The following is a 14,752-nucleotide window of genomic DNA, read 5'->3' as shown; positions in this document are numbered from 1 at the left end:
TGCTTTCTCATATATATTTATATGTATATATAATTAAAGCACAGAGACCATTTCCCTCATTTCCCTCCCTTTCTTCTTTTTTATGCTTCTCCTGGTCCTTTCTCTAAAAAATCTCACACTGTTCTCATATTTAATTTTTGCTACGTATACACATAAGTTAAGAAATATAAAAATACAGCCTTCTGAGTCCATTCAGGGTTGCCTGCATATCACTTGCTATCAAATAACCAATCAAAAGGATCATCCTAAAGAAGACGGGTTATTCTGATCTCAACAGTTGTTAACACCTTGTAGCTCTTAGTTTAAGGTTGGGCCCAGTGAAGTTTCCCCCATCTGGGTTTGGATGTCAACTGTTGTCAGGTTGTTCAGGTCTCATCAGGTAGCTCTGGTGTTGAAATCTCATCAGCGCAGGTTTCCTGTCCTAGCTAGAGGACACAATTACACGGCAGACTTCTTGGTCCTCTGACTTTTAAGTCCTCTTGCTCCCCCTCTTCCTTGATATCCCCTGAGCCTAAGGTGCAGGAGATGTGTTATTGATACATTAACTGGAGCTGAACACTCACTGTCAGGTGTTTTCTGCTATTTGACAAGTTGTGGTTTTCTGTAATGGGCTCTTTCTGCACAAAAATAAGTTTCTTTGATGATGGGTAAAAGCTACACTTACCTTAGTATAACAATAGATATTTAGAATTCAGTTAGGCAGAATGCTGGTTTAGGATATTGCCAGAGGTAGTGTTCCTCTAGAGTCTATGACCAATTTCTAACCACATGTAGCTGACTATGTTTACAGCACCAGGATAATTTTTCTCCCGTTAAGTGGGTCTTAAGTCCAATTAGACAGCAATTGAGTACTGCCAAGATAAGAGAACCACTGTTGCACCCTTAGGCATGCCCTGGTGTGTTGGTCATTGTTGTGATTCATAGATGACACCGCGATTGTTGTCCTTCCTCAGTGGCTTGCATGTCATCTCTGGTACTGTGAAAGCTAGTTCTCAGGGAGGAGGCTTCCAGGTCAGTTCTAGCTTAAGTGCTCTGACTCCTCACCAAGTCTTCCCTCATTCTCATGACACAGTGAATTATGAGGTGTCATTAGCAATAGGATCATACCTGCAACATATTTACCACATATGGGTAAATATAAAGTAATGATAATAATAAATGTCTTCTTCAAGAATCCTTAGTGGTTCATGTCCCCTTCCCTCTTTCCTGTGTCTTTCTCCTTTTCTGTGTTGTTCTCCCTTCCCCATTAAAGCCCCCTTCAAGTCTCTCATGTCCCATTTCATATCACCTATATCCTGCTGTCCCTCTCTAGAACCCTCTTCCCAGTTCCTCTGTGTTTTCCTCGTTTCTGCAATTACTCCAGGTCATAGACTCACATCTAAAGATGTGGAGCTGGGAACACAGGTGAGAGGCAACATGCAGCGCTTGTCTTCATATATAAATTCACTCAATACTTGGAGTCTCCTTGAAATTCTATCATGTAAAAATCAAGTTATATGCATAGGGATCCTGGCTTCCAGAAACTTACTAATTTTTTTTCTTTTTAATTTTAGAAAATTGTAAAGAGTTGGAAGGGACTGAGAGCCGTGCTGAAGTGATCCAGCTGAAACCTTATACATATTATAGAGTGTCCCTCCACGCCTATGTCAAGGGCAAGGTGCAACGCAATGGGAGTGCCGAGCAATGCTTCTTTCAGACAAAAGCGGCTCGTAAGTGCTTCGCTTTAATGTTGTTTCCATGAATGGTCAAGAACAACAAATGCCATGTTTATGTACATTGATCTTTCTACTTTGTTTGAGAATACATGGGCCTGGCATGTTTGTTAGCATCTAATTTTTTTAAAATTTATTAGATTAAAATAAACAATCCAAATTCCCAGTCCCTCCCTCCCTCCCATTCCCTCCACACATCCTCCCCCGCCACCCATATAATCCTCAGAGAGGGTAAGGCACATTGCTTTGGTGAAGGTCCAAGGCCCTCCATACTATATCTAGGCTGAACAAGGTATGCATCCAAAGAGAATAGAATCCCAAAAAGCCAGTGCATGCTGTAGGAATATATCCTGGTGCTACTGCCAGTGGCTCCTCAGTCTGTCCCAGCCATGCAGCTGTCAACCACATTCAGAGGGTCCTATGCTTGTTCCTTCCCAATCCAGCTGGAGTTGGTGAGCTCCTATTAGCTCAGGTAAACTGTTTGAGTAGGTGAAACCATCATGGTCTTAACCTCGTTGCTCATATTCTCATTCCTCCCACCCTTCAGCTTGAGTTTGGGAGCTCACTCCAAAGCTCTGATGTGGGTCTCTGAATCTGTTCCATCAGTTGTGGATGATGGTTCTATGGTGATATTTAAGATATTAATCAGTCTAATTACAGGGCAAGTCAAGAATGGGCCCCCTCTCCTCTATTGCTTATGGTCTTAGCTGGGATCATCCTTGTGGATTCCTTGGAATTTCTCTAGAGTCAAGTTTCTGCTAACCCTATAATGGCTCCCTCAATCAAGATATTTCTTTCCTTGCTCTCATCTCTATCCTTTCTTCATCTCGACTATCCCATTTCCTCAAGTTCTCCTCATCCCTCCCCTTCTCCTCTCCTCTTCCCCTTCTACCCTCCCTTCTCCTTTGACCCAGCATCTAAGGTTTTAAATAATTTTAGAAAAAATATTTTAAAACTGCTAATCATGGTTTACTGTCCTTATTAGATAAAGTCACAGGGTTGAAGGAAGAAATTTGGAGGCATCATGAGCCAATGTGCTTTGTAAGACTTCAAGCATTCAATCCTCCTTGCGTCCCCAGCAAATTTCCTATCTAGAAACATGAAGTGCACCGCGATGCTTATGATGCCCTACAGAGCCCTGGCTTCTATTCACATGACACAACATTTCACAATATGCGGCCTTTATTTATGTCGTGTTGTAGACTGAGAACTTCAGTGGCTTTGCTTCCCAGTGCTGTGTTCACATAATTTGCAGAAACAAAGCAAGATTAGTGTCCAGTAACTGCTAATTTCAATTAGGAGCAGGGAAGAGGAAAGAGTCTGGGGGAAGGGTAGGAGCTATGGTTGTAGGGCCTAATGAGCTCCAGATTCATGGAGAAAAAAATTCTCCATGTCACTTAGGCCCATGATTTAAATGTCCAAATCCTAAAATTCTGTCAGAGAGAGGAAAAGTGTGCACATGATCCCATCCCTAGCTCAGGAACTGTTGGCATTTGATACTACCAGAGGAAAGTCAGCTTTCTTTAATAGGCTGACCGCACATTAGGACAGGCCCCAAGTCCAAGAACTAGCTTAATGGGGGCAAGAAGAATAGGAGTAAAACTCAAAGCTGAATAGGGAAGGGTGACAGTGCCAAGCGGATGGTTAGAGGAGGAGCTGGGGCATACATGTATGAATAGGCTCAAACATACTTTGTATGAAATTCTCAAAGAATTAATAAAAATATTGAAACATTTCCAAGTCCTACAACTGTATGGTACTGTTGCCTTCCCAGGTTTCTGGGATGTCAGAGCAAATGAAAGTGGTTTGTTGCTTCAGGAATCTTACCTGGTTGAGTGGAAGACTCATGAGAATAGGAGGGCCTGGGGTGTAGAGGGGACTTATACATGTTTCTCTGTCATCCTTCCTCGCCCTGCCTCCTTCTCACTTTGCAGTGCTATTTAGTCCGAATCCCGTTCTTCAGGAATTGTGCAAATTCTCAAGACTTCCAGCAAGCTTTTATACATTAATACTTAATGAAGAGGTGATTTATTTTTTTAGATTTTTGACATAGATTTTGAATCTGTGTTCTTGTGTGCAAACCAATATTTAAACTGATTTACACTGTACTCAGGTTTCAAGTTCTTTAAATTCTCGCATATCGAACGATTAAGATAACACACATTTCTTTATTTTGATAGGGCCAAGCAAGGTCAATAAAGTGAAAGCCATCCGGATGTCAGAAAATGCTATAAGCGTCACATGTGAACCTCCTCATGAAATTAATGGCCCCGAGAAATTTTACATTTTGGAAGTCAAAAGTGAACGTTCTTCACCTAAGACTTTCAACGAAACCACATGCAGATTTGACTTAAAGGATCTCTACTATTCAACTGACTATACATTTTTGGTAAGCTACTGTTTTCCATCATCACTGCTTTCCCCCACTGCAGCACAGTGTTTCAGCCTCAGCACTTACATGGCACTGAGGTCAATCTCATATGAATTTAAAGATCTCTGATAACTTGTGAAATCAACACTTTAGAACATTCCAAAATTTGATGCTAGGCTTTTTATTTCTGGAATGAAAAGCAAGGTTTTAAGGCAAAATTTTATTAGAGTATTTGCAACTTCAAAATGAAAACTGTAGGGAAGTTATTGCTTGTGTGCCTGGTTGTTGGAGGGAGCCGTTTGTTTTTCCTTGCCACCCAGCTAGCTTAGACCCAAAATAACCACACAGATACAGATATTGATTAAATCACTGCTTGGCCCATTAGCTCTAATTTTTATTTGCTAGCTCTTACATCTTAATTTAACACATCTCTAGTAATCTGTGTATTACCAGGAGGTTGCAAGGTTTCAACACCTCTGTCTCAGGCAATGGCACTATGTCTTCTCTCTATCTACCTTCCTTCTCCCAGCGTTCAGTCCAGTTTTCTCTGCCTACCTAAGTTCTGCCCTATCAACAGGCCAAGGCAGTTTCTTTATTCATTAACCAATAAAAGCAACACATACACAGAAGGACCTCCCATATCATCTAGTAGGAGACAATTCATGGGTAGCAGATCTTTACTTTGCTAAATATTTATTTTTATTGTTTTCAGCTACAAAATTTTATATGTGCTTTGAAATTAAAAAAATACCAGAAACAAATTCAAGAAAACATTTGAACATAAAATAAATGCCAGGAATCTTTAAATATCTATAATTTCACCACGGACTGGGCATTATAAAGACCTTTCTGTTATTTGTAATGAAAATTTCTATGCATTAGATAAAATCACCATTTCTAAGAAAGTTCAGCAAATTTTTTTTTCTGTATTATTTCATTATGCTCGCCTTTCCACATTTTTGTTACTTAACTTCCAATAGTGCCATGGGGTTCTATCATATGGTTTTATCATATTCCATGAATGATAACTATATTGAACTCTAATATACACAGAATTCAGTAAACATGTTTTTCAGTAAATAGCAACTTCCTTTAAAGTCTTTAGTACTTTCTGCTCAATACATGAAAAGATCAACTTATAGAAAGATAGTCTTTCTTTGACTTCTAGTTTGAGGGAAGGCATTATATCAGGAGCCTGATAGAACTGGTTGCATTGTACCTGTATTCTGAAAGCAGAAAGAGATGAATTTTGGTGCTTAGCTTGCTCTCTTATAATTGTTCCATTTAGGACCCTCTACCTGGTAGGTCAATGTTGCTGCATTTTGGGTTGGTTTTCTCTGTTCAGTTAACTTTACTCCCTCACAGACATGCCTAGGAATATATTTCTTAGGTGATTCTAGATCTGTCAAAGCAATAATCAATATTAACCCTCATAAGTCTCTTTGTGAACTTGACACCCAAGTGTATAACTTTGAATCCATTATCTTCCACCTAGTACGATCTTCCCCTTTAAACTTGCTCACATATTTTCTCCACCGAACTTCACATTTTCGTGTTTCTCCTCTTTCTCCCTGAATTGATGTATGAGAGCAGTAAGCAGTAGCCCTCCTACAGCCTGAACACTGTGCTACCATGAGATTTACTCCACAGAAGAGATGAATCCATTTCTTTTTAGTTCACTACTGCTCAGTTTCTCAGCCACAGACAGAATGTAGCCAGATTCTTTGCCAAAATGTATTATGTAGCTGATACATTCAGTCTTGGTTCCCTACAAGTCTTGTAACACCATGAGCTGGGCATTTACTATTTGCCATTCTCTTGACACTCTGGTCTTCTGATTCCTACAAGAATTATGTATTATGTTCTTCTTAAAACATTCTCGGCCATCTTTAGAATGAATCTCCAAACTCTTCTATCTTCTCACAAACTATTTCCAAAGAAGTGAGGTCATGTGCTCAGGTGTATCACAGTGATGATCCCATTCCTCCGAGGAGATTTTCTTCATCAGTTTTAGTTTATCTAATGAAGGCACATGCATATGTGGACGTGACCACTATATGCTATAGTGCACATAAAGGGAAGTTGGAGGACGTGTCTGGGAAGTCAATTCTCCCCTTCTACCATGGGCTCAAGGGATTGAATTCAGGTTGTCAGGCTTGTGGAGCAAGCAGTTTTATCTGTACTATATCTAATCTGTGGAGTTTAAAATTATATTGCTGTGAATTATATTACTTTATAACAGGTAATTGACACAATCTGGTTTATGGATACTGGGAAATCCTATATTCACATATATAGAGAGTGAAGGCTTCCGTGAATGATTGCCATGGTTGTCACATCATGTCAGTTCATTGTAATGGTGTCATTCAGATCTATTTTTGCATAATTTATGTGGCATCAGTAGTCTTGTTTCAGCACCCCTTTCAGTTTCTGTTTATATCAAGCTGATTTTCTTTATTTGTATTAAATTTTATGAGCTCTAGGTGTTTATGCTAATTATTTCCACATTGCAATTTGTCCATGTCTTTACCTTCAAAAACATGCACATTCCATACCCCACTCTTGTAAATAAAAATTTACTTTAAAAATAAACGTGAGCCTGCTAGCATATTAATAGACAATGTTATTTTTTGTCTATTTACTATAACTTAAAATCATTCCTTCTGGATTCATTTCTTGGACTGTGTTCTTCCATTTCCATTTGTTATTGATGCCATTCCTAAGAGAGGTCAACCCCCTTTCAAACTCTTTGACTGTGTACAATGAAATAACTGTAAAGTCTCAGCTTTTACTCAGGAGGTTTTAATTAAAACAAGCAGCATTTATGAGAAATAATGTACATTTTATAACATGCCACGAACACTTATAGAGAAAATTGAATTTTTTTCTCTTTCTTTTTTTTGTTTTAACTGAAATTTAGGTCTCCTTTTTCAATGGAAAGTATCAGGGAGAAGCAGTTGTTAAAAATGAATCAACATCTTGTAAGTCATCCTGGCCTATTTTTTTCCACCTCTATCTGTATGCATCTGTTTGAGCAAGGTGTGCCATTTTACATCTATAGACTGACTCCTTAGTTGCTTATACACATAATATAAATACCTGCAATTTTCAAAAATCCAAGTAAAGACATTAAAATACAGTGTCATAAAATGAAATTAATAGATTTGATAATTTAGTCACTAAATGAATGTTGTCTTTACTATAAATTTTTAGAATATTTATTTGCACTGACAGATATTTTTGGTAGTTCTTTTAAATGGGACTGCTTTCCAAACTGTGATGTTCAACATAAATTTTGCTACTGGTGTGTGTGCTGATGACATTTCATTTTCTAAGATACCTTACGTGTCTACAGCATCATTATAGATAATAAAGCATAAAAATTGGGGCCCGGAAAATTGTGGATAGCTACTTTTTTCTACATTATTCACAGTCCATCATTTACGGGAATTACACTATTTAGCCTCATTTTAGGAATCAAGGAACTAAGGTGCAAAGATAATAGGATTCTGGCCAAATTCCTTTCCAGGAAGTAAGAACTAAGATGGAAGCCCAACAGCCTGTCTCCAGGACTCAAAGCTTGATGTCACTGCATAGGTTTATTATCTTTCCATTGTGGGCATGGAAAGGATGGCAAGTGACCCAGAATAAAGATATACCAATCCTGCTTGCCCTAGGCGTGTGGTTCACATTGATTCTTTGTGAAAACTCAGACTAGGGAAAGTGTTAATCCTCACTGTCAAATGAAATAAATTTTGTCTCTTGGTTAATTGGTTCTATTCCCCAATGAGCATGTAAGAGATTTATCTTTGTGGGGTAGAAGCTTTTATGAATCCCTTAGGAGGCTACCCACTTCTGTGCTCAATGGTAAACTAGGAGTTTCTTTCTGAAAGCTGTAATAACTACATTACCTCATTGATCCCTTTAAAATGAGACTGTGAAAGGGAATTAAATCTAAATGATAGTTTTTTACAAAAGTACAGTATTTAATGAGAAGCAATGGAAGGCTCATCTATATTCTAATTAGTCTCTTTAAATATAAATGCCTTGGGGATGTTGAAATAACAGAGCCCATCACTGCACAATCAAGACTCTAATGTATTTTATCTTATTCTAAAATTTTAGCTTTGAATCTTTACCATAAATGAAAAACACTAAAATTCTAGTTCATGAAGGTCAGTCACATTGTCTAGCAAAGTACTTGACCTCATAAGTTCTTGTGTGTCACTTTTTATTTCCAGATAATGCTAAAGCACTGATTACATTCCTGATATTTCTGATTGTTGTGACAACAATAGCCCTGCTTGTTGTTCTGTATAAAATCTATGATCTGCGTAGGAAAAGATCCAGGTAAGAGACAATGTTGAATTAGGAGGTAATAGTGGTTATAATAATGTCACAAGCTGTTGTCCAAAATGCATTGACCAAGCAATGAGAGAAGACTTCAGTTCCTGACTTCACGTGGAATTATTGGCTAACTGTAAGTACTTATACTCACTACATTTGCTAGTGATACTGTAGGCCTGTTTTGATACTATTCAGTGGAAAGAAGGTGTACCTTCTCTTTTAATTCTCAGTAGATGAAAGTAATCTGAGGACATCAAATGCAAAAGGAGGGACATTCTGGGAAGTGTATTCATTTTTTTCTTTTGCCCAAGAAGATAAATATTTCTGAAAACTAGAAGGACTCTCTTGACTCATTCTCATCCTTCTGAAATTTACAAGCAATCCTTGGTTACTTTCTCTCCCCTCACTTGCTTTCTTCAGTCTCCCCAAATTCTTGTTTTATCTCTTCCACTTTACATCCTTTTGTTTTCCCCCTTTCCTAATTTCCCTACCCCCTTTTCTCTTATCCTTACCTCTATTTCTCCTGTCACTCACTACATTGATAAAACACTGTTTGCTCAGTTAAGTTGATCTTCGAGTGAATTCCATGTTTTTTATTTTCACAGCAATTTAGATGAACAACAAGAACTTGTTACAAGGGGTGAGTATAAATAATTTTTACCATTGAGATTTATTTTCTAAATTTACAATCTCTTATTTTAAATAAGAGCTGTGTATTTTAAAAAAATCAAACATGAAATTTGTCCACTGACAAATTTTGAAGCAAATTTACGTTTCTGGAAAAGTAGCCGTCTATGTGAAGTCCTCAAGGTATCACAAATATTATCCATGGCACTGAGAGTACCATAGTGACAGGCCATGGTCTTTGCCCTTTAAGGTTTGGGTTTCTAATAGAAGAAGCCAGGTCTATTGATGAGTAGGAACAGTTTGGTAAACGTTAAGCTGGGTAATGTGCATAGTTCTGTATAAAGATAAATGATAGAAAATTGCTTGTGGAGGGTGCAGGAATTCAGTTGCCCAAGACTGCTGGGAAACCTCAGACAAACTAGCAAAGAAGGAAGAATGGAAGAGCAGATGATATTCTACAGTGAGGAAGTGATGTGGAATACTTTCAGGTTCTGCCAGACTGGGATGGTGGATCCTCCCACTGAAGGCACAATGATAAATAAGATGGACGATATATAAAATAAGGCCATTCCTTCTTCCAGTCTTTATAAAATTTCTTTATGTTTTAAAGACAGAACCAGGAAAAACCATTAAAGATGTTTAGACTATGTTTACAAAAATTGAAGTAGCTTATTTCCACTACCTAAGATGTTGGATACAGGGGAGGTCACACAAACCACCAAAGTTGAATAAACCAGAAGCAAACTTTATTCCAGAAACCAAATTCCAGGAAAACCACAAGAAAACTTAAAAATAAAAATAAAAAATACCCATCTACACTCTTTAAATCATAAAAAGTTGTTTCACAATGTACTTAATTTTTTAAATATTCTTGAGATACAAAAGATGAATATATTATGCTTGATAATATACTGTAACAAAATTAAGATGAATGATGAACAGAAAAATATTAATCACTTTCTCTTATCATCTCTATAATTGTAATAATGTACAAAAGTTAAAAATGGAGGGTGGGAATAGAGCTGCTGGGTGGATATTTTTTTAGCATGTTGATGAGAAAAATCATAATCATGGAATTTAGAAAAATGTCAATTAATATCCATTCCATGTCACCAGTCAAAACCATGGATGTCTAACAATAGTGAAAATTTTTTAGGGGCCTTTTACCTAGGCATAGGAAAAGGAGAAGCTCATTCTAGTAAAGAGACTAGTACAAAGTCAGAAAATGATTTACGTGCAAGATTTAAAAGCCATTAATTTATAAGCAAATACTTCCATGGGAATGAAATTTCCCACAAAGGTGAAGAGAAGAAAATTGTTAAGGATTCAGTTCAAGCTGTAAATTCTGTTAATGTGTGCATATCCGAGAGACAGGCACAACACTGGTCTTGAATCTAACTTGTTTATAGATGAGGAAAAGCAACTGATGGATGTGGAGCCAATTCATGCTGATGTTTTGTTGGAAACGTATAAAAGAAAGATTGCTGATGAGGGAAGACTGTTTCTGGCTGAATTTCAGGTATGTGTCACCGTTGATACAGGGTAAGAAATTCCACATAGTCATCAAGATGATTACATGTTAAGTATATTTGCACAACCATTTGCCTTAATAATTTACCCACAGAACACAGTAATACAATACAGACATATGTTACTGCAATATTTACAGATGAGAGACTCATTAAGGGTGCAAGATCATTCACAATATAAAACTAGTAAACATCATAGTATACTGTTTTAGTGCATTGTAACTGATTATGAAGTCCTGTCACAAAACATATTGGGTTCATTTTGTTCTTATGTTCTATATGGCTATCTAATGATTAGTCATGAACTAAAGTTTTGAGTGTCACATTGATTATTGTATATTTTTAATGTAGGATTAAAACATTTTTCTGAAATTATTTTCTAATTTAATTTATCTGTCATTAATTTTATAGGAAAGATGTGGGCTTTTTGAAAAATACATAATAAAATTAATTTCAGCTACTTTATTTAGCATGTTTGTCAGTAGAAAGGATATATTTATAAGTTACCTCATTTAGCTCCAGTGACAACTGGCAAAGGGGAAACTAACTTAACATTCCTTCCTCCCTCCCTTCCTCCCTCCCTCCCTTTCTCCCTTCCTCCCTCTATTTTCATCTCCTTCTTCCTCCTTCTCCTTCTTCTTTTCAGAATCTTCTGTAACCCCAAGAATCCTTGTGTCTTTCAGAGCATTCCACGGGTATTCAGCAAGTTTTCTATCAAAGATGCCCGGAAACCCCACAACCAGAATAAGAACCGCTATGTTGACATCCTTCCCTGTGAGTGCACATAGGGATCTGAGCTTCTTTACGCTGACAGAGCGTGACTACTCGGTATTTCAATATTGAAGTGTTCTTTTCTTTAAACAGATGATTATAACCGTGTTGAACTCTCTGAAATAAATGGAGATGCAGGGTCCACCTACATAAATGCCAGCTACATTGACGTGAGTAAATATGTTGTTACCTTATAGCCTCTTTTGGCTGCTGGAAATGTTCATTTTCTTTGTATGTATGTGTTCCATTGAGTTCCTTTACTGTTTCTGGAAAACTTTAGGGAAGTTCTTAGAAATATTTTCAGTTAAACCCGTAACAACACTGAAACCTACAACAAAAACATTAATGTTTGCAAAAATAGTTATGTATATGCTTGCTGGTGCTAGAAGTAAATAGTGCTTCTTCTTAGCCAAGATTAAAACCTGCTCTTTGCTGTGCATTAAACTCTCTGCACACATTTCTCATAAGAACTCTGTATTTCTTCATCTGAGTACACTATGCCCTCTAGATAGATGAGGATGGGAAGCCCGGGTTCTTTAGTTATTAAGACACTAATGAAATTGGTAAAGGTTTTAACTGAGTTGAAGTTCAGGTCTGCTTGATTCCAAACTGTTGTGCTTCTGTTCTACAAGGCACTGCAGTAGCCGCTTTCTCCACTGATGTTGCTCATCTCCTGTGTAGTTATCCAAATTGAAAATATCTAGACAGAATTTATTAAAACACTTACAAATTTGGCTTATATAATTTTCAATTAAGCTTGCTTCCTGTGAACTAATGAATTTTGCACAGTTGGGAAACACATATGTATGGCTGAGAACATCTCCTTACCCACTCTATGGAGTTTTTTCTTCTGGGTAGAGGTGAGTCCTCATGGATTCATAGTTCCTTTTTTATTTTGTTTTTTGTTTTTTTTTAAAGAAAACAAGCCATCTTATTCTTCATTTTATACACAAATACTAGTTCCTACTCCCTCCCCTCCTCCCATTTCTTCCACCCTGTCCCCCGAGAGAGGGCAAGGCACACTGCTTTGGGGAAGGTCCAAGGTCCTTCCTACTATATCTAGGTTGAGCAAGGTATCCATCCAAAAAGAATGGGTTCCCAAAAAGCCAAAAAGTGATAAATCCTTGTGTCACTGCCAGTGGCCCAGCAGACTGCTCCAACCATACATCTGTCATTCACACTCAGAGAGTTCAGTTTGGTCCTATGCCGGTTTCTTCGCTGTCTGGCCAGAGTTGGTGAGCTCCATTGTGTAAATGTACCACATTTTCTTTATCCACTGTTTGGTTGAGGGGTTTCTAGGTTGTTTCCAGGTTCTGATTATTACAAATAATGTTGCTATGAACATAGTTGAACAGATGTCCTTGTAATATGATTGGGCATACCTTGGGTATATGCCCAAGAGTGATATTGTTGGATTGTGAGGTAGGTTGATCCCCAATTTTCTGAGAAACTGCCATACTGAGTTCCAGAGTGAATTTTCAAGTTTGCATTCCCATCAGCAATGGAGGTGTATTCCCCTTACTCCACATTCTCTCCAGCATAAACTATTGTTGGTGTTTTTATATTAACCATTCTGACTGGCATAAGATGGTGTCTTAGAATTGTTTTCATTTACATTTCCCTGATGGCAACAGATGTGGAACATTTATTTGTCTTTGGGCTATTTGATATTCTTATATTGAGAATTCTCTGTTTAGTTCTGTACCCCATTTTTAAAATTGGATTATCTGGTATTTTGATCTCTAATTTCTTGAGTTCTTCGTATATTTTGGAGATCAGTCCTCTGTCTGATGTAAGGTTGGTAAAGATATTTTCTCATTCAGTTGGCTGTCTTTTTTTGTCTTAGTGAATGTGTCCTTTGCTTTACAGAAGCTTCTCAGTTTCAAGAGGTCCCATTTATTTTTTGTTGTTCTCATTGTCTGTGCTACTGGTGTTATATATAAGAAGTAGTCACCTGTACCCATGTATTGAAGGCTACTTCCCAGTTTCTCTTCTGTCAGTTTCTGTGTGGTAGGATTTATATTGAGGCCTTTAAAGCATTTGGACTTGTGTTTTGTGCACGGAGATAGATATAAATCTTTTCCATTTATCTATATGTTGACATCCAGTTATGCCAGCACCATTTGAAAATGCTATCTTTTCCATTGTATAATTTTAACTTCTTTGTCAAAAATCAGGTGTTCATAGGTGTGTGGATTAATATCCAGGTCTTTGATTTGATTTCTTTGGTCAACATCTCTGTTTTTATGCCAATACCAAGCTGTTTTCATTACTGTAGCTCTATAATAGAGCTTGATGTCAGGGATTGTGAATCCTCTGGATGTTCCTTTAGTGTTTTGGATAAGTTTCAGGGTTGTTTTGGCTATCTTAGTTTTTTTTTTTTTTGTGATCCGTATAACTTGATTATTGTTCTTTCAAGGTCTGTGAAAAATTGTCTTGGAATTTTGATGGGGATTGCATTAAATCCACTGATGGCTTTTGGTAGGAATTTTTATTATGTTATTCCTTCCTATCCAAGAGCATGGGAGATCTTTCCATTTTATGGCAACTTATTCAATTTCTTTCTTCAATGACTTAAAGTTCTTGTTGAACAGGCCTTTCACTTCTTTGGTTAGTGTTACCCAAGATATTTTATGTTATTTGTGGCTATTGTGAAGGGCAATATTTCTCTGATTTCCTTCTCAGCTTCTTTATCTTTGGTACATAGAAGGGCTACTGAATTTTGTTGTGAGGAGCAGCAGGCCGCTTCCCGCCACCCTGCTAGCTTTACCAGAAATAATTACACGGAAACTGTATTCTTTTAAACACTGCTTGGCCCATTAGTTTTAACCTCTTATTGGCTAGCTCTTACATATTGATCTAACCCATTTCTAATATTCTGTGTAGCACCGCGAGCTGGCTTCCCAGGAAAGATCTTAACCTGTGTCTGTCTGGAGTGGGAGAATTATGGCAACTGCCTGACTTGGCTTCTTTCTCCCAGCATTCTGTTCTGTCTACTCTGCCTATGTAAGCTGCTGTCCTATCAAAAGGGCCAAGGCAGTTTCTTATTAACCAATGACCTTCTTCCATCAGAATTTTTTGAATTGACCTTGTACATTACCACATTACTGAAGGTATTTTTCAACTGTAAGGGTTCCCTGCTAGAGTTTTTGGGGTCACTTATATACACTATCATGTCATCTGCAAATAGCAAAAGTTTGACTTCTTTCATTCAAATCTGAATCTCCTTGATCTTCTTTTGTTATCTTATTGCTCTAGGCAGAACTTCAAAAACTATATTGGATAGATTTGGAGAAAGTGGACAGCTTTCTCTTGTTCCTGGTTTTAGTGGAATTGGATTAATTTTCTCACCTTTTAATTTGATGTTTGCTGCTGGCTTGCTGTATATTGCTTTT

At 37.4% G+C, this 14,752-nt stretch overlaps 1 protein-coding gene across 1 annotated transcript in view; it reads left to right on the top strand.

The window, feature by feature from the left end:
* Positions 1-14,752, top strand: part of Ptprc (protein tyrosine phosphatase receptor type C) — a 110,638-nt gene that overhangs the window by 72,446 nt on the left and 23,440 nt on the right. The window contains exons 11-18 of the mRNA XM_041648684.1: positions 1,554-1,709; positions 3,893-4,101; positions 7,004-7,064; positions 8,325-8,433; positions 9,036-9,070; positions 10,467-10,576; positions 11,270-11,360; positions 11,451-11,527. Coding sequence (XP_041504618.1) covers positions 1,554-1,709; positions 3,893-4,101; positions 7,004-7,064; positions 8,325-8,433; positions 9,036-9,070; positions 10,467-10,576; positions 11,270-11,360; positions 11,451-11,527 — 848 coding nt within the window. The remainder of the gene's footprint in view (positions 1-1,553; positions 1,710-3,892; positions 4,102-7,003; positions 7,065-8,324; positions 8,434-9,035; positions 9,071-10,466; positions 10,577-11,269; positions 11,361-11,450; positions 11,528-14,752) is intronic.

This window comes from Microtus oregoni, unplaced genomic scaffold, assembly GCF_018167655.1.
Source record: "Microtus oregoni isolate MIOR12 unplaced genomic scaffold, Mior012 000003F_ref0000135, whole genome shotgun sequence".
In the NCBI taxonomy this organism is placed as follows: Eukaryota; Metazoa; Chordata; class Mammalia; order Rodentia; family Cricetidae; genus Microtus; species Microtus oregoni.
Note: the sequence above shows the minus strand (reverse complement) of the source record. Positions and strands in the feature narration are given on the sequence as shown.